We start from the raw sequence: 19,344 nt of genomic DNA, 5'->3' as shown, positions 1-19,344 counted from the left end.
GTTCAGGTCTTCTGCCCATTTTTTAACTGTATTGTTTGTTTTTTTGCTGTACTGTTTTTTATATATAACACTAAGCCAAAGAAACAGGAAAAGTTTGAGTCTTGGTATTAGAAAACGAGTTACAAAGACAGCAAAAAACAAATACAAAAAGTATTTTAGATGTGTAGAAGATTTTGAAGTGGCAGGATGCATTTGAATACACGGTCAGTAAAGCATTTCCTGGAATGGAATCATCTTATGCTTAGAAGTGGCCTTGGAAACTACCTAGTCCAATTGCCTCTAATATTATACAGTAGAATCATGACCCTATTCAGTGGTGGTCTTGTCAATCCACCCTGATGGAGCTGTATGACCCCGGTATGTATGGTGGAGATTTATTTTGTAGCATCATTCTACATATTTTTCCCTAGATATCAAAGCAGTTCTTATTTACCCAATCCTAAGTTAATTAGCTTTAGCTGTTCTTTTGAGTTGGAAACAGGTGCAGAGACTTTAGAGGATGCACTCAAGGTCACTACAAAGGGACATGAAAGTATTAGGACATGAACCTGGATGTGTCTGACCCTAGAGACCATGTATATTTAAAAACAGTTTTAATTTATTTTTTATTTACATACAGAAAAATGCACTCACTTTAGTTTACAATTGTATGAGTTTTGACAAATGCCTAAGATCATGTACCACCACTGCAATGAAAATGCAGAACTTTTCTGTTACCCAAAATCATTCCCTTATGCTGGCCCTCTGTGGTCAACCTCTCCCCCATCTCTACTTCTAGGGAACCACTAATCTATTCTTTGTCCTTACAGTTTTACCTTTTACAGAAAGGCATATTAATGGAATTATGTAATATGTAGGCTTTGGAATCTGACTTCATTTACTTAATTTTCTTTATATGAAAACCACTGACGATGTTCCACACATTCGTAGTTCTTTCTTTGCTATTGCCGAATAGTATTCTGATTCATGAATGTACCACAGTTTATCTCGTCATCTGCTGAAGAACATTCATCCAGATGGCTTCCAGTTTTTGATGATTAATGTAGAGCTGCTGTAAACGTTTGCACACAGGAGTAGGATTGCTAGCTCATATGTCAAGAGCAAGTTAACTTTTTAAGAAACTGTCAAACTGTTTTTCAAGTAAATGGCAAACTGTTTTCCAAGTGGCTGATACTTTGTATTCCCACCTGCAATGTTTAAGAGTTTCATTGTTCTGTATCAGTACCAGCTCATGGAAGTATCAGTGAATTTTTAATGCTTTTATTTTAGCTTTTCTAATGGGTGTGTAATATGATCTCATTTTAGTTTTTAATTTAATTTTCCATAATGACTAATGATGTACATCATTTCATGTGCTTATTTGCCATTTGTACATCCTCACTGGTTAAGTGTCTATTCACATTTCTGCTTATTTTTTTTATGGGGTTGTTTGTTGAGTTTTGAAAATTCTTTATACATTTATGTATTCTGGATACCTGTGCTTTGTCAGATATATGAGTTGAAAATTTAGTTTGTTTTTTCACTATCTTACTAACATCCTTCATGGAATAATTTTAAATTTTGTTGAGGTTCAAATTATCAATATTTTGTTATTGCTTGTTCTTTTGGTTCTGTAGCTAAGAAAATTTAGCCTAACCCAAGGTCACAGATGATTTCTCCCATGTTTTCTTAAAGTTTTATAGTTTCGGATTTTACATTTAAGTCTATGACTCATTTTGGGTTAATTTTTATATAAAGCATAAAGTATGTGTTGAGGTTTTCATGCATTCATTTGTTCACATGTGGATGTTATAGTTGATCCAGACTATTCGTTAAAAAGTTTATGCTTTCTCCAATCTGTTGCCTTTGTACCTTTGTCAGAAATCATTGAACATATTTGTGCAGGTTTATTTTAGATTCTTCTATTTTATTGATCTATATTTCTATCAGTACTACTGTGTTAGTGTAGCTTAATAGTAAATCTTGAAATCAGATAGTGAGTCCTCTAATTTTGTTCTTTTCTTTTAAAGTTGTTTGGATATTTGTATTCCTTTGCTTTCTATATAGATTTTAGAATTAGCTTTTGCATATCTATAAAAATTCCTGCTTGGATTTTAATTGGGGTCAAATTTTATTTATAGACCAATTTGGGAGAATTGACATCTTAACAGTACTCACTTTTTAATCCAAGAACATAGTATATCTTTCCATTTATTTATGGTGGCTCTGTGTGCGCGCGTGTGTGCGTGTGTGTGCGTGCGTGCGTGCGCGCGCACGCACGTGCGCACATATGTCTTTGCATGTGTGCGCATTTAAGGAGACATATGAAGGAGAAAAAAATAAACAATCTCACCATTGGAATGGTCTTTCTACACATTTTGATTCCCTCCCCAAACTGCCTACTAGGGTTTACTTTACCTAGTCTTTAAGTGATTTTTTTTTTTTTAATTCCTTCTAGGATGGTTAGTTGTAATTAGTGTGTGAGAGAGTCTGTAGTGGCCTTACTCCATCTTGTTACGCATTGAAAGTCAGTGGTTTTAGTTGTGATTAAGTCTTTCTTGATTGGTGATGCCATAGAGTGTAAAGCACCCAGAAGTGGTTTCTGATTTTTTTCTTCAGTTTGAATAAACCAGCTGTGAGACAAATTATTGAAGGTGGGGTTGTCGAATGTGGAGGGTATGCTCTGTACATGAAAGTTCAAAGGGTTTATCTTGGGCGGAGGGAAGCCTGGGAAAGAGGCTTTTTAAGTCCAATAACATTTATTTAGATTCAGGAGTTTCTTCCATTCTTGACAGTGTCATAATGTGTCACATAAAAATAAATGAAATGAAAATTGTTGTGACAGTTAGCAGAATCACCAGTGTCTGTCTGGGAGCATTTCTTAGCAGGCATTGCCTTGCTGACAAATAACGGGAGTTAGCTTATGACACAGGATCTCCCAATATTACCATTTATTTAGCACAAAAGAGAATACAATTTTCTGTGTCCGAACACATCTCAGCTGACTGATAAACTCCAGCACCATCCAAACAATATTATCTCCCCTAAATCTTAAGAGGGCTTATTATCAAAGAAGCTTAAGTAGCTTTATCTTCTAGTTGAAATAATAAACAGATAGATATTCCATTTTATCTCCAAGAATTGGAGATCACCAAATGTGTTCTCTCAAGTACAATAGTAATTGTTTATTTTATTTATGTCCTACCTGTTAGGCTATTTGTAACATAGACACATGCAAAAAAATGCATTTGGTCCATATTCTATTTTTTAGTTATATAATTTATAAGTCTTCAAGGTTATTTTTATTATGTCGAGATGCTATTCTAGAAATCCTCAGACTAATTCTTTACTAAAGTGAGATGTTACAGAATAGTTTAGAATACTGCCTAAAGTGATCCACTACAATAAATTTTACCTACAATTATTTAATATACCTTGAAAAGTTTCATATATATCTTTCGTTCGAATAGAAATTTGATTCTATGATACTCATGCAGAAGTCAGCCCTATACTGACTTCTGAATGCGATCAAAATTTATATATTTGTGAAACCAGAAAAATGTTTAATTTTTTTTCAGTCAAGGGATTATACTTTTCCTATAAAAACTGTCCAATTTTTTTAGTAGATAATATCTTAAAAATCATTTTTTTAATTATATAAACAAATTAGAGTATAAATGTCAACAAGGTTTAGGAAAAATCAGGGACTTCACAGAGATTGAAAGGCGTATTTTATCCACAGAAGTATGCAGATATGTGCAAAAACCCAATACACATTTGCTCATTCATTCGGTTTATACCCTAAGACTGCACTAGACTCTCAGGTTGCAGAGATGAATAAATACATGATTCTAGTTTTTTTTAAGCCCTCAAGTAGGACATTATGAACTGATTTTAAAATAGAATGGTAATTATCCTTTCAAATGAATATTTGGCCCTTCATTTAGTCCTCCATATAAGGGTGAAAGAGCAATTACATTGGACCCTTAGGCCTCTAATGGATGAAACATGTCGCAATATATATGTAAATGCTTTATTCATTGTATCTAGCTTTTTGTAGTTTACAGATTGCATTTGAGTTATATATTTAATTGTCATCATAATATTCTGGATAGATCAGGCATGTATTAAAAGCCCTATGTATAGTTAATGGAAGCAAAATGCAAAGAAATAGTATAAATTTACATCCTAGACACAATTGAGAAATGCTGGCTCTGAGACTCCAAGGCTAGTACTCCATTTTTAACAACTATTTCTCAAAAGGGAAGAGCCTGTCTTGCTGATTCATAATCCTGGGATTAAAATTCTCATGAAGTACTGATTAAGATAATATTGTTTAGTTAGCTGGGAAGCTGCATAAGTTTCAGTGTAAATGTCACCTCTCCTGGGAAACTTACCTTGATTAGACCAGTTAGGATTCTCATTGACAGACTCTTGCAATTACTACTATAATAAATTAACCACTTTTTAAAATTGTATTTATGCCCCATCTTAAAACATTCCTGTGTACCCAACTTAGGGAAAGACAGATTAAGTATGAAGCAATTATTTCTTACCAGTTTTCTTTCTGGATAATGTATATAATAAATTTCACAAGGATTTACTCTTCTAACTTCTGTATTACAGTCCCTACCATGGTACCTGACGCATAGTAAGTGCTCAGGAAGAATGAGTTTAATAAATTAACATTTGCCTATATGTGAATAGTATATGTTTACAGTGTAAGGCTGCATATATTTTCTTTTCTTATGAATACTGAAGTATTTGCCTATTTTCCAAGTCTGTTTGGGGACAAAATAACCATTTTTTTCTTCTCACTTTCACAGGATTATACCTTGACAATGTATTTTCAACAAGCCTGGAGAGATAAGAGGCTGTCCTACAATGTAATACCTTTAAACTTAACTCTGGACAATAGAGTAGCAGACCAGCTCTGGGTGCCCGATACCTACTTCCTAAATGATAAGAAGTCATTTGTGCATGGAGTGACCGTCAAGAACCGCATGATCCGCCTTCATCCGGATGGGACTGTCCTTTATGGCCTCAGGTCTGTAGCATCCATTTCAAAATTGAACTTTTTCTTGAATGATATAATTATTGCTTTTTATTGGAGGGGAACATTCTATGCTCTTTTCCTTATTCCTCCTTCAGGTCTACTGATAAGCAGTTAAACCTCCTATCCAGCAGACATCTGATAGCTTTCTAAAGGAGTATGCTTACAAAAGGACTTAGCCCTTGCTAAGACTAAGTTTTTCTGAATATTTTCCAATATCAGCTGCTGATCCTAAAGCTGCTTTCTTTAAGGAGCAGGGATAAACAATACCAAAATAGCTTCTTTAAAATGGAAAAAATATGAATGCCTAATATTTGTTTGAATGTAACAGATGCTATTTCATAAATTGCTCTTAAGCTGCATGAACTGGGTCTAGTCCTTCGATGACAAGAAGGCTTTTTGTGCCCTCTCACCTTCCAAAGAGCAATCGGATGTGCAAATAAAGTCATGATCTCATATATATTAATAATGAGTTTTCACTATTAAATGTACCTTTATATCAGAAAAGAATTGTGACGCTTTGCTGTTTGAGTGAGGAGACAGTTTCTTCTTTTAAAGTTTATTTTATATTAGAAGCAGTAGATGGTTTCTTGAAAAAAAAAAATGAAGAAAAAGATATCTTACTCTCAATACCTTACAATGTAAAGATTTCTCTGCATAGAGGGGGGAGAAACTCTAAATTCTGAACTGTTCAATTGCCTTTGATCTATTCTGTTTTACTTAACTACGTAGTTACTTTACTAATGACGATAATAGTATCTAGTGACCACTTGTTAGGGGTCACACATTGAACTGATTGCTTTTAATGTATTTAATATACAGCTAATCCATATAACAAGCTCCTAAATTAGAAGCTGTATGATCTTTATTTTCAAGTAGAGAAAGCAGGGCTGAACCAACTTGCCTAAGATCACCAGGAAAGTAAGCTTTGGAGGCGGGATTTGGACACTGTTCCAAGTTCAGAGCCATAGCTCTTAACCAGTACACTGGGATCACTCTCACTCCCACATCGTTCTTATCTGGAGTCTCTCGTTTTTATTATCTGCTATATTGAATATGCCCAAATGGTGCATTGTGTTAGATCTCCATAAGCCAGCTTCTTTGTTTGTTTATCATATTTGTATAAAAAAAAAATGGCATTTGACTGACCAGAGAGGGAGGGAGGCAGAGAGAGAGCACGTGTGTATTTTGTGTTAATCACTGATGGTAAAGAGGTGAATTGGATACTGGTTCTGCTCATATACGTGCGTCAGAAAACAGAGAAACCGTGGGGAAGTTAAAATAAGTTGACTGGCGATGTCTGTAAAGATTTGACCAAAGTGGTGTACTTTGAAAGTACTAATGGAAATAATTGTGTTAGCAGATACATTGTGCTAATTGTATTACTTGGAATTAACTACAAAACATATGGTATTACAGAGACTTGGTGAGAGGGTGACCGGTGGGCAGTGAAGGAGATGGAGAATGAAAAGAGATTGCGGTTTATACTTTTTAAGAGTTGAGCACAGAGAGACGTCAGAATTCTGAAGAAGGTAGAAGGAGGCATAGAAATAAGTTATTTAGCAGTGAATGAGGTGGAGAGATGACGAGCAAGTAGCAAGCTCTGGCTAAGCACCAATCCCAGTGCTGGATGCATTCTGCCCATTGAATCATTTAATCTTTACAGTAATCATGTAGAAATTACCCTGAGCTCTTCCAGTTTCCTTGGGATACTCACATTTAGAGCAGAGATCAAGTTGTATTCTCTTTTGTATACCCAGTACTAAAAAAGCACCTGCACTGGAAATAAACTCAGTAAAGGTTGTCAGTGAACTTTGAATGCACAGATGCAAAATTGAATGGATAGGAAAATCAACAATCAGAGTGTCTTTGGAATTGAGAGGGAAAAGAAAGGACCAATGGAGATGATAAGTGCCTATTCATATCAGTAAGCCAATAATCATATAAAAATTTGATCGCTGTTCATACTTATTAAGACACACTGGACATAATTGCTGTAACTCAAACTCCCAACAGTAAGAAACCGTCACTCTCCCATCCCCACTTCCCATGGGGGCTGTTGACAAAGGACAGATTCCTAAACAGGTCTGACGTGCATAAAATGAGCACTTCTGGACTGAGAAGGCTCATGAATTGCAATTGTTCTATCAGTTGTGTTGTTAATTTTTAATTTGAAATTGATAATAAGATTTTTCAGGAAAAATATAAGTGTTTCATTCCAATTTTTAATGATAAGTAGTAGAAAAATTTGTTTCATGGCTGGACGTTTAATGCAGACCATCTATCTCCTTATCAACTCCAGGAGGTTCATTTGTGATAAATAAATAAAAGGAATTCAATTAAAATCACCATTGCCAGGGTTGATTCAGCTTTAGCCTCTACTCCTACTTGCCTACCTCCCACCCCAGTCATTCTCTATTGCTGAATGTCTAGTAAGAAATTTATCTTATGTCTTTGTTCAATAGAGGCTGCATTGAAATGACACTTTAGTAATAGTATTAATATCAGCAGCTAATACTTATTAAAGGACTAAACATTCACTTGTCACTGTGTCAGAATTTATATCATATCATTTAATATTGATTTTACCCCTACAAAGCACCGTTGCTTTTTCCCATCTTACATGAGGACACTAAGGAAAGTGCATCTAAAATTACAGAGTTACTGCACAGGAAAGCGTAGTATTTGAACACAGAGGTGTTCTTCATCACCATTCTGTCCTACTCCTTAGGTACTGGCAATGTGGAAATAAAGAATAGTAGGAATCACCTGAGAGCACACAGGGAAAAAGGAAATAAATGAGATAAAGAAAAGTTAGATCAAAACAGCTTTCATTAGATTCATAGATACAGATTTTGTCCTCGACTGATAAACTAAGGCCCTAAAGAACAGTAGGCCTGAGTCATCTATGGACAATGCATCTTTAGATCTCATGTTCACACCTGTCCCAGTTTACTGTGAGATGAATTTTGCTGTGTGGAATTATGTGACATAAGCAAGATCATTGTGAAGAACTTGCTAGTGACAAAGTTCATCAGTCTGAATTGAAAAGGCAAACTGAAAGGCCTGTGAAGGCCTAGACCTAGAAGGCTGGGACAAGGAAAGCTTTAAATATCAAGGCACTGATGAAGAAACCAGGTAGAATAAGATTTCTGAGCTGAATGTCATGAATGAATGAATGAGTGAATGAATGAATGAATGAGTTCAAAGCAAAAGCAAAAGACTTAAACTTCCCTTCTGCTGAGATCCACAGAGACTGGCAGGAAGAGATGATGGGGAGGTCATTCAGAGGATCTGAGTAGGCTTCTTCGTAGGGTTTTCTTCAGTGAAATTTTCAGGTATTGAAACATAATGAAGATATAGAAAATAGTAAATTATTAATGCTTGTCAAATTTCATGGTGAATATGTAAGTGTTCATTGTATCATGCCTTCAACTTGTCTGTATACTTAAAAATTTGCATGATAAAATTTGCAAAAGGAAAAATGTGTGTTAGAACCCTAGGAATCTCTGGTTCTCTTATGTAGAAAATATCACTGAAGATTTAAATCTGCAGCCAAGGAATGATATTTTTGATCTCTTGAAGGCAGAGAATCATCTATACTTGACATCTACTTTCAATAGCTGTGTCTGAAAATGAGGCCATTTCACCTTGGAGGATGTGTGGCTCAGTGGGTGGGACCCATGACACAGACAGCCAATCTAGGCCATAGCCCAGCTCTTCAGTTAAAACCTTGGAAACCTCCTTGTGAAATTGTCTTCCTGTAAGGATATGCGGTGCCCATTGCTTCTGACTGCTGCGGGAGCTCTGAGTCTGGCCATGTTGAGATATTATGTTTGGATAGCAGGAGTTTTAAAGATAGTGCCCAGCTACTCAGCAAACTGGCACGAAGGTACACTGGCCTTGGGGAGTCCAGAAAATGGAGATTGAGTTTTAGAAATATGGAATGTATTTTAGACATTCTATGCTAGGTTTTAATAGTCTTTGTTCTGATTAGATTTTTGTTTCCCCACCTCCAAAAACACCAGTGAGCAGCTTACTCTATTATTCTATTGTTCTCCAGGTTGACAGTCATTTTAGAGGTGCTGGGAACAGAGTTCTAATACTGCGCAGAGAGATAAATGGACACAACTAGGCAATACATCAATTTTCTTAACAAAATATAATGATGACGGGATGGATTTTAGTTGGGACTTTTGTCACTGACTTCTAGTTGAACCTTGGGAATCCTCTCCAGGTTTTAATTTCTTCATATATAAAAGGGGGATAAATTATATAGTACCAATTTTTTGTACTCTCAGTCATCCTCTGAATCAATGATCCATGAAGGTTAAATAATTGATAAGCTAACATCAGACTGGAAATTAAAATTATATATTTAGAATAGCACAGTATATGGTAGATCGAAAGTGTTCAGTGTTACTTACTGTTTAATAAATGAGTGCTGGAGATATTTAATCAATAAATAGAAGAATGGAACGGGGAAAGCTTTAAATATCAAGTCAGTAGATTTGATGATAGAATTTTATCCCAGTTATCTTTTCATGATTCTGTGAAGTAAGACTCTAGGTTTGTTGTCTAGCATGAGAAGAGTGGGAGTGAGCAAGAGAATTGAAGAGAATGCAAAAGGTCTAGGTCAGGCTTATCTGGAGGGGAAAGGGAGCTGTAAAAAAAAATATAAAGGATGTTCAAACAGTGTTGAGGGCACAGACTTACAGTGGAACCAGTTGTTATCAGCATTGCATTTGGCAGCGTGAGATCAAGAGCAAGGAAATTAGAAGCCTGGCTTGAAATTCAAGTGGCCAAGCAGCCTTTAAAAGCTGCCCAGTAGCCCTAGCCCAGTGCCTCATTTGCAGCGTGCACTCAGTCATTTTCATTTAATGAAGCATAGTGTGGTTTCTCTTAAAACAAGCCTTTCCCTTTATTCGTATCATGTTGTACTACTCATCTGTTTTTTCAACTGATTTAAAGATCTACAGGATACAGAAATAATTTTTTTTTTTTTGAAAGTTACGAATAATGCTTTTTTTAAGCTTAAATTTATAGTTTGTGGCTAAATAATAAAATTCGTAAAAATAGATTCTCACCTTCACTTTTGGCTGGTTAATAGCTCAGTTATACCAATTCAATCATAAAATTAAATACTTCCTGTCTTTTATGATACTATTTAGAGACTTCTGTCAGAAGATACAGCTAGAGGTGGTGAGAATATCTTCTTGAGAGTAACCCAACTATAGAATTGGTGACACAGGACTTTTCAGTTGACTAAACTGAAGAATTTCTAGTCATTTATAAAGCAAGCATTTTAACCAGATTAACCATATTTTAAAATCATTTTCACAATACTTCAAGGAAAAATGACATTAAAATATAGGATATTGTCAATGATCCCAGCAGAAGTACTAGCAGGTAAAAATCAAGTTTAATCTGGTATTGACATGGCATCATAAAGAATATTACATAGATACTATTCAGACTGTTATTGACTTAAAAAGAAAATATTTATTCACTTTCAAAAGCTAATGAATAATTACACCAGACAGAGAATCAGGAGACCTGCATTCTAGTCTTAAAATTAGTGGTTCTTATAGTTACTCATTTAAATGAGTTCTAAATTTATTCTAGCTCCAAAAATCTCATAGTCCTGTGATTTTGCTAATGTTTGGCATAAATATTTTTAGGACTTCTACTTCATTGTGCATATAGCGATACTTAACATGATATTTCATTGCTTTAGTAGTTGCATTTATCTCCTTGAAAAACATGTTACTGATTAGGAAAATAAAAACAAAATCATTGTATTCGGGTATGCAAGAAAACCTGAGTTATCGACTAATGGCATCTTTATGAACAAAACAATGCATATTTTTATTAAAACTTAGAATTTAGTCCAAATTGTACTGCATATTATCTATGCAAAGTCATTAACATTGTATCACATTATTAAAAGCATTTTATCACATTATTAAAACTCTTCAACAAATACAATTAAAATAAAACTTTTTCTATTATGAAGTGATATTTAACATTGAAAATTTAGAAAATTCAGATAAGGTATGAATAAAATTACCCTTAATACTACCACCAAGAGTTAACCACTAAACCATACTTTGCTTTACACTCTTCCAGATATTTTTCTAGATAAAAAAAAATATGGATAGTTTTTCATAAACATGGATTCACATTATTTATACTACTTTGTGACCTTATTTTTTTCTTTAATAATAAATGCATCATAAACGTGTTTGCCATGTCAGTAAATCCTTTCTAACCATTAGTCTTTAACCATTATAGGACATATTTGGGATACAATTCTTTATTTAATATAGGATATGGTTTGTAGTTTTGAGATAAGGTACCATATGTAGTTGTTGAGATAAAATGTAGGACTGCTATTTAAAGTTTATTTAATATTTAGTGCTACAAATTATAATCCTATAGTTGTGTTGTTGCAATTTGTAGTCTCATAGGTTAAATAAATGGCCCAGGAGATGTACTGATGTTGATTTTATTAGGACAGTTCTTATGAAAGGAATGACTTTCTTACTCTTTCAGTAGTAGCTGACCCATCTAAAAATAGCTGTTTGTCATTTGGTGTGAGGGGGGAGCCCTTGACTTCATATGTCTGTATATCTCCCATATGTAACATTAGATCAGAAACATGTCACTTCTGATTAAAGGTTCACATTCTTAAAGAAAGATTCAGCAGGAAGCAGAAGGCAATTCAACCACCTCCTGCTATGTATGTTCTGTCATTGGGAAAATGGCAAAGGATAATGTTAGCCTGTAATGAATTTAGACAGGCAGGGTTTATTAATTTTATCTTCCTCCTCTATTCCTAAAGCTTCACCGCAGGGTATTAGGCAAGTAAATAACTGAGTAGCCATTGCACACTGAAATGTAGTCTATCCAACATTAATATATCAGTTTTTAACTCAGATTTCTTAATTGGTTTAATTTATTTTCATAGAGGTATTAAGTGAATGTATTCTATCAAGCAGAACAGCAGAGATTTTATTAAGGATATCAGTCCTCCTGGCCAAAGTGTGAAACCCGTTTTCTAGATTTCCTCAGTTCTCCTAAGCAGCAAAAATCACCTCATGTACTTCCACCTCTGTGGGAAAAGAGGCATATAATATAATTTCGTAGACTACATCCTCTTTAAAGAGCTGTCAGCAATTTTTCGAGGAAATCTTGCTAGTGGTTTTCCCTATAAGATAAAATTATTTAGGGTAAAATAAATTTAGAAGTAATTTCTGACATCTTCAAGTTTATCTTCTTCTTAGAAAAGAAAAAGGAGGTTCAGAGAGGGACATGATTGTGCCCAACATCACAGGGACAGCTAATGGCAAAGGATAGCGTGGAATCCCACTCCTAGCTCACTCCATAGTTTGTTACTCTTGTTGCTGCTGCCAGAGTCATTTGTTTTCTTGGAGTCATCATTGTCTCCTGAGATCAGCAAATATGTCAAATCTCAATCAAAGCTAGCAGCATCAGAATTACACCATTTTCCAGACCTTAGAAATGGAGGCGGTATGTATTTAACAGCCCTGGGAAATAGTCCAGGATTCTTTCTGTTGCCACATTTGTCTTGGTTTTTAGATAAAAACATTTGACGATGAAAAGAAAGTCTGCCCACTTCCTTTTTCTTAAGTATTGCTGACTCATCACATTCCGGTCGTCAGTGGGCCTCCTTTACTGCCAGTTGGGTGGATCCCTGTTTGTCCTCATGTCCATCGATTTCGATTAAATGATAGCTGATGTGGCAGCACTGAAATCTAAGTTATGAAAGGACTGCTGCAGAAAAGATGAATTGTCAGAGACTTCAGGGGTTTCAAAGAAGGAAAAAAAAACAGCTACATTCCCAGGGAAGACATGGATCTGACATTGCAGGCTCAAAGAATGAGTACAGTGGCGTCACTGGATCGAACCTTGTCTGCAGAAGGAAGAAGCATTGAAACCCATTGAGAACACACTGTTCATAGACTTGTTAATGTCTCTACATACAGCATTGCTGTACATAGCACATTCGGAGGTAGTACTTGAATATTCTCAGATTCGTTAGGCATGAACCCTCTGGATCCTGAGAATATTGTCATCATGGAAAGAAGCCAGATCTTTATTTTATTTGGTTTTACTTTATTTTGAGCAAGGTAGTTCCTAGTGGGTGATTAAAATGATTGCTGTTGTCTATGTGTATGTGTGTGTTCATTTAAGGTTATAAACATACATATATACAGTTTATAGGATTACATATATACATTTTTTCTATTTGTCTTACATTAAGACTGAAGAGCCACAAGAAAGGACTTCCATAAGTCAAACCACGAAAGAATTCAGTGTCCTCAGCATTAGTTTAAAGAAAAAGTTTTCTCTAATCACATTTGGAGTAAATTTTGCACCACCAGATTTCATGAAATCAGTGAATTTCGTTGGCACATTTCGCTGGCAACTTGCTTGACAAAATACAGAGTTAGACTACATGGTCTTTGTAATGAGTTCAGTCATGACAAAGTTTTAATTAGACAAAGACCTGTTCAAAGCAGATATTAATGAACACTTGTTTAATTTAGATAGTTTTAGCAATGGTAGTAGTAGTAACATGTATTGAATAATTTCTATACATCAAGCTCTGAATTATCTCCATTAAACAATCCTGTGAAGGAGGCTACTGTTAGCACCATTTTATAATTGAGGAAACTTAAATTTGGGGGATGATCTCAGTCACCTCCACAGCGCCTGAGAAAATGCAGTCTCTATCTAGGTAGATATCTGTGAACGACTCTTGGAGAAAGGTCCTGAGAACCTTGATGGGAGAGGAAGAACATAGAGCCTAAATTTTCAAGGCCCCTGAAAGGAACCTGTAATAGTCATTCATTTCCCCTCTAGAGAGATTGTCATGGTCATCATTCATAAATAAATGAGAATGACTCTCTCAGTCTTAAACAGGACTCCACAGGAAGGACCTGTGCACTGCTTTTGGGAAGCCCATACCTATTTCAATAAAAACAGCACATTTAGTATAATTCAATATAATCACTCCTCCTTTCATCCTTTATTCTTGAAGGATCTTCTTCTATGCAACTATTTAGACATGAAAGTCATTTTGGTTTCACTTCTCTAAATACCCAAGTTTAAGGAAAAGCAATATGCTCTGTGGTTCATAATTTGGGATACAGGGATTTTGGAATTCTATTCTATTTCAGAATTATACAACCATATTATAGAGTTTCAAGAGGGCCACAGACTAAGGAAAAGCCACCACTGTAAGAATTGATTGTTTCAATTTAATTAGCCCCAAATACAAAGCCTTACTGGAAGTGAGGAGGCCACATGGCTTCTGTGGCTCCTAGAGACTCTGGAGGCCATGTGAGCGTTACCCTGTCCACAGGCTTTTCTGCTGGATTGAAGAAGTTCAATTATTACTTCATAATCCAGGAAGTAATTACCCAAATAACTGATACTCTTTAATGTCAAAGATTTATAGACATCATTCTCTCTTTGAGAGTCTCGACTCTGACCCTACCATCCATACGCTCATCCCGAAAGGGAAAGCAGAGTGTACTGAGCTGTTGGCCAGGCCACTAACTTTCACACAACCGGAAAAGTGCCTTTGTCTACCAGACCGTTGGAGAAGATCCCAGAGTACACTGAAGAAAATCTGTATTTATTTTCTAGAACAAGTAAAATAGATTTCTTTCATTTGGGGTATTTTTCAGCCTTATTCCCTATGGGGAGGAAAGAAAAGAAGGAGATAAAAAAAAAAATTACTCAACCTATGGAAATCACCACCTAAGGTTTTTTGTTCATTAAAACTTAGTTTTAATTACTTTTTTGCTAAATGGGTGGTAAGAGAGGATTTCTAGCCCACCCACCTCTATGTACTGGACATAACAAGTAGAGCAATCTTCCCCTTGGAAACCAAACCAGTATAATAGGTTAATGACTCACATCACAGTCACCATATAATGAAATGCACAAGCTATTCTGCTTGTTAGAAGCAACTCATTATCTGCACTCTTATGGACAGAATAAAAGGTGACAAAAAGCTCAATGGCTGTAAGTCCTTGGAGGAAGTTACTAATTCCATGTTGGATTGTTCCCACTAGCCATAATATAGACAATAATTAGGACTTTATATTATAACCACTGTAACAGGCTGACGACTAAGGGAGAATACTGAAAAGACTAGGATAAAAGTTAAAACTTCTTTAGGCATCAAAATACCAGGGGGCATCTGTGCATTTTACATCATTGCAAAGCAAAATGAAAGAACAGAAAAGCACTGGAGTAGCAATAGTGCCTGCCAACTGTTGAGAGTCTGGGTTTGGAATCTGACGGCCTTTTTTCAAGGCCTTCCTCTATCACTTACTAGCTGTGCTCCATCATTCTAAGCTTCAGCTTCCTCATCGGTAATATAGGCCTTTACAGTACCTACCTTATAGGATTCCTGGGGGAATTAAATGAAAGAATACTTTTAAAGCATTTAGTAAAGTGCTGGGCACATAGCAAGTTGTTTGTAAACATTCGTGTATTCTAACCTTGACCCCTTCTGCTGTTTGCCGTCATGATTAGCACGGGATAATATTTGGTGGTGTAAATACTTATGAAGCAACACTGTACTAGCTTGACATACAGACGAAGCAGGATAGGACAGTAGCCAGGCTCTAGAATTTGTTTTTATAGGCTTTGTGCTTTTTAAAAAAGTTATTTAACAACTCTTGATTAAAAAATACTAATATCATTTAACTTATAAGAATGTAGTCAGAATTAAATAATAGAAGCCATGTGAAGTATCTGGCACACAGTAGGTACCCAGTAAATAATAACTGTTATTGTGACTATGATGATTAGTATAGTTACCGAGATAATTATAATAGTAGAAATTGATTGGGTACATGCTGTGCATCATGTACTGTGCATACACTGTATCTCCTAATCCCCAAATAATCCCATCTGCTAAATACTAACATTTCATTTTCAAAGAGAGGAAACTGAGAATTAAACAAATTCAGTGCTTGTTCAAAGCAGCTCAACTATAAGTGTCTAAGCTGGGAACAGAATCCAAGCCTATCTGACTCCAAAACCCATACCCTTCATGTTTTAACAGGTTTAATACAGAGAAATGACCAAGTGCATGGACTGGGAGGTGGCAGCACAGACATGGACATACCCAAATAAGACTAATAGTTTACTACAGTTACTTATTTAGGAATGTCTGTGTAGCGTTCCAGAAGGAAGCTTGAACAAATCCTAGTAGCTCTGATTTATGTTTAATGAGACAGGGCCATTGTAGTCAACTAACTTGCTGAACATTTAATTCATTTATGCATTGCTCCATCCAATCAGCTACCAAGTAGCTCTTGTTGCTCTAGGTGGGGAGTGGGGGGTGCAAGAGTGAGTAAACTAGACATAGTCTCTATCTCCAGAAGCTTGTACTTGGCGAAGGAAGCATCTAAACAGCCAAAGAAAGGAATGTTTAACAATAAATATGAAGCCTGAAAATTATGATGAATTCCGTGAAGAAAATTAAACAGAATGAATGATCTGATAATGAGTGACTAGAAGAGAGAGGTAGAGTCCTACTTTAGGAGGTGACATCTGAACCAAGATGTTATTTATGAAGACTGACAGCAGCGATCTGAGAAATGAGTGTTCCAGTTAGAAGGGACAGAAGTGCAGTGGTCCTCAGGGCAGGACAAACTCATGTGCTCACGGGAAGAAAGTTAAGTAACACTGCTTTACCCACAACTTCTGTTTCCTTTCTTTCTCCTTACTGTATTTTATGCTCTTTATCACTAAACGTATTATTCCTTTGTTTGGCCCCTCTTCACTAGAATATAAGTTCCATGAAAGCAGAGACCTCTGTTTTGTTCTTCACTGTATCCCAATATCTTGACCAAAACCCCTCAGAAGAGTCAATGAAAAAATATTTGTTGAATGATTATGTATACGAATGAATAATTGTGATTTACCCACAGCACTTCTTATTTTATCAATCCAACTATCTGACTCTGTTTATCAGTTGAATGGGATCTGTAGGATTTCTCTCAAAATGATTTATTATTCTGTCTCAATGTAGGCATTTCATACAAAATCATATCTAATGTTTTTAAACCATGGATTTGCACATGAGATCAATTAAGAGGAGTAGAAAGAGAAGCATAAAATGAAAGTGGTATCATTTAGAACCCAGTTATCAAAGATTATTATGTTCAGATGAGGTGTCCTACCTGCTAGTGCATTTCTCTTTATTAGTGGGGGGAGGGGGGACTATATTAGCAGTGACACTGTACTTGAGATGCTATCAGTTTCAACAGCTGATAAGGCATTTTGAAAACAAAGACAAGATCAGGAATTGTCATGAGTTCAGCTTTTCAAATTGTGACTTAAATACATATATGAATTGACTGTGTAGAAGTTTCATTGGTTTGGTGTTTTTCTTACATTACCTTATCATTTGCAATCTGTGTGGTATTTTAAAAGACAGAGATGTGAAAGTGCCAAGAATTGTATCAAGGTGGAATTTAGGTGACCCATATTAGCCTTCTACCACAGAAGGAGACCGTGAGAAAATGCTTTCTAATGAGAGCTAGTGCTTTTCAGATACACACCTCAGAAAATTCATTACTGTTGAGTTCAAGGGGGCGGTGGGGGGCGGGAGGGGCAATTCTCTTTTATTCTTGATAGTCAAATGTTTTATGACTAAAAATCTATGTAGCTTCTTATTGATTACAAAGCAGAAATATCATTTTTTTGCTTAGCATAGAATATGTCTCTGTGTCATTCTGCCTTATCTATACATCAGAAGTGTATGCGTGTGCACATTCATGCTCATGTGTGTTTTCCATGTTTGTGTTGTAGGAGACAAGGCAGAGGGAGGAGTAGAAGGTTGACTACTGTGAGGGGAAAAGAAGACGTACATTTGCTCAGAACAATGTTTTCCCCAAACCCTAAGTATTTTAGCCCATTTGGCTAGAATCATAACACAACAGTCACTCTATGTCCATGTAAAAGAGGCTTATAATATATTAATGAGAAGCGCTGCTCCACACCCCACCTGGCTCTTTCTTAGCTAATTTAGTGTGTGACAATTGTATATTTCACTGCTGTACTGACGTTATTCATCAAAGGCTAATTCATGGAGTCTTGTTAAGTTATCTGATCTACTTATCCTTTGATGAGGGGATGAGACAAACCATAGCTCTGATTTTTATTTGATCATAGGTGGAGTTACTTAGGAGGAAGAAAAATCTATGTCTACTGCATGAGTGGTCAGAGGCTGGACAGGGATATGCATTGAAAGAACAGAGAGAAAAATCTTCTAAATGAACTTCTAAATTTTATGTATAAGAAAAACAGTGTTTTACTCTGAAAAGCCAAGTTCCAAATAATATGGATAAACAGACATTCCAATTTGAAGAACTTAAGATTCTGAAATCACCTGAAAGGCTGAATTTAGTCTGTCACTGGATAAGTTTTAGTTTCAGTGTTTATTTTATTTTATAGCAAACATCTCAGACATCTTAGACAAGGAAGAGGCCGTTATCCTGGTTACTTTTCCTTTCTTTGTGATTTTGCTCTTTTCAATTGATGCTCAGACTTCTGGGTTTTTTTTCCATCATAAGTAGGATGCTTGGCTCAATTTTTTCTCTTGCGGTATTTTAAAATTGTCCAAAATCAAGCTACCATCATTCAGTGACAACCTTCTTTAATTTCAAACAGCTACCTTGCCCTTGCAAGTTTTTAGTTTCACTAGGCATGGGTAGAAAAAAAAGCATAAAATATACATGAAACCAAGTTTACAAGAGATCATTGCCTTAGTTTCTGTACTGAGACCTGGTAGGGGTGGGGGAAGGGCAGGGGAGGGATTGATTCTTTGTGCCAGGTGCTATAAGCTATTGCAGACACAATTTTGTTCAAGAGAATGTCAGGGTAAGGGCTTCCCTGTGTCAACAGCATTCACTTCAAACCAGACACTGAACATGAATGTTTTCCTTATGTGAGCCGTGACCTTTCTGTACTTTAAAATATGGCTTCCAAGTCCTAATTTATTTTCCCCACTGCTCTGTGGTAAAGAGAACTGACCGATTCAAGAGATTTGGGGACACCAGACTTCTTGACTTCTCTTGATAGTACCATCTGCATGAACAGATGGGAAACATGTCATAGGGCTAGAGGGGGACTCCAAGATCACAAACACACAATTAAAAAAAAAAAAAACACACAGGAAATGAAAAAGGAATGTGATGACAGGATAGAACAGATGAGTGCCAGTGGCTGGGAATTCTTTGCCATCTGACCCAGGTAAT

General features: G+C 35.9%; 1 protein-coding gene across 2 annotated transcripts in view; it reads left to right on the top strand.

Moving 5' to 3' along the window:
* GABRB2 (gamma-aminobutyric acid type A receptor subunit beta2) overlaps positions 1-19,344 on the top strand; it is a 208,477-nt gene that overhangs the window by 65,500 nt on the left and 123,633 nt on the right. For both annotated transcript variants that reach the window (XM_039877236.1, XM_039877230.1), the window contains exon 5: positions 4,806-5,026. In XM_039877236.1, the coding sequence (XP_039733170.1) occupies positions 4,806-5,026 (221 nt within the window). The remainder of the gene's footprint in view (positions 1-4,805; positions 5,027-19,344) is intronic.

This window comes from Pteropus medius, unplaced genomic scaffold (genome assembly GCF_902729225.1).
Source record: "Pteropus medius unplaced genomic scaffold, Ma_sr-lr_union100, whole genome shotgun sequence".
In the NCBI taxonomy this organism is placed as follows: domain Eukaryota; kingdom Metazoa; phylum Chordata; class Mammalia; order Chiroptera; family Pteropodidae; genus Pteropus; species Pteropus medius.
This window is presented reverse-complemented; position numbering and strand designations above follow the sequence as displayed.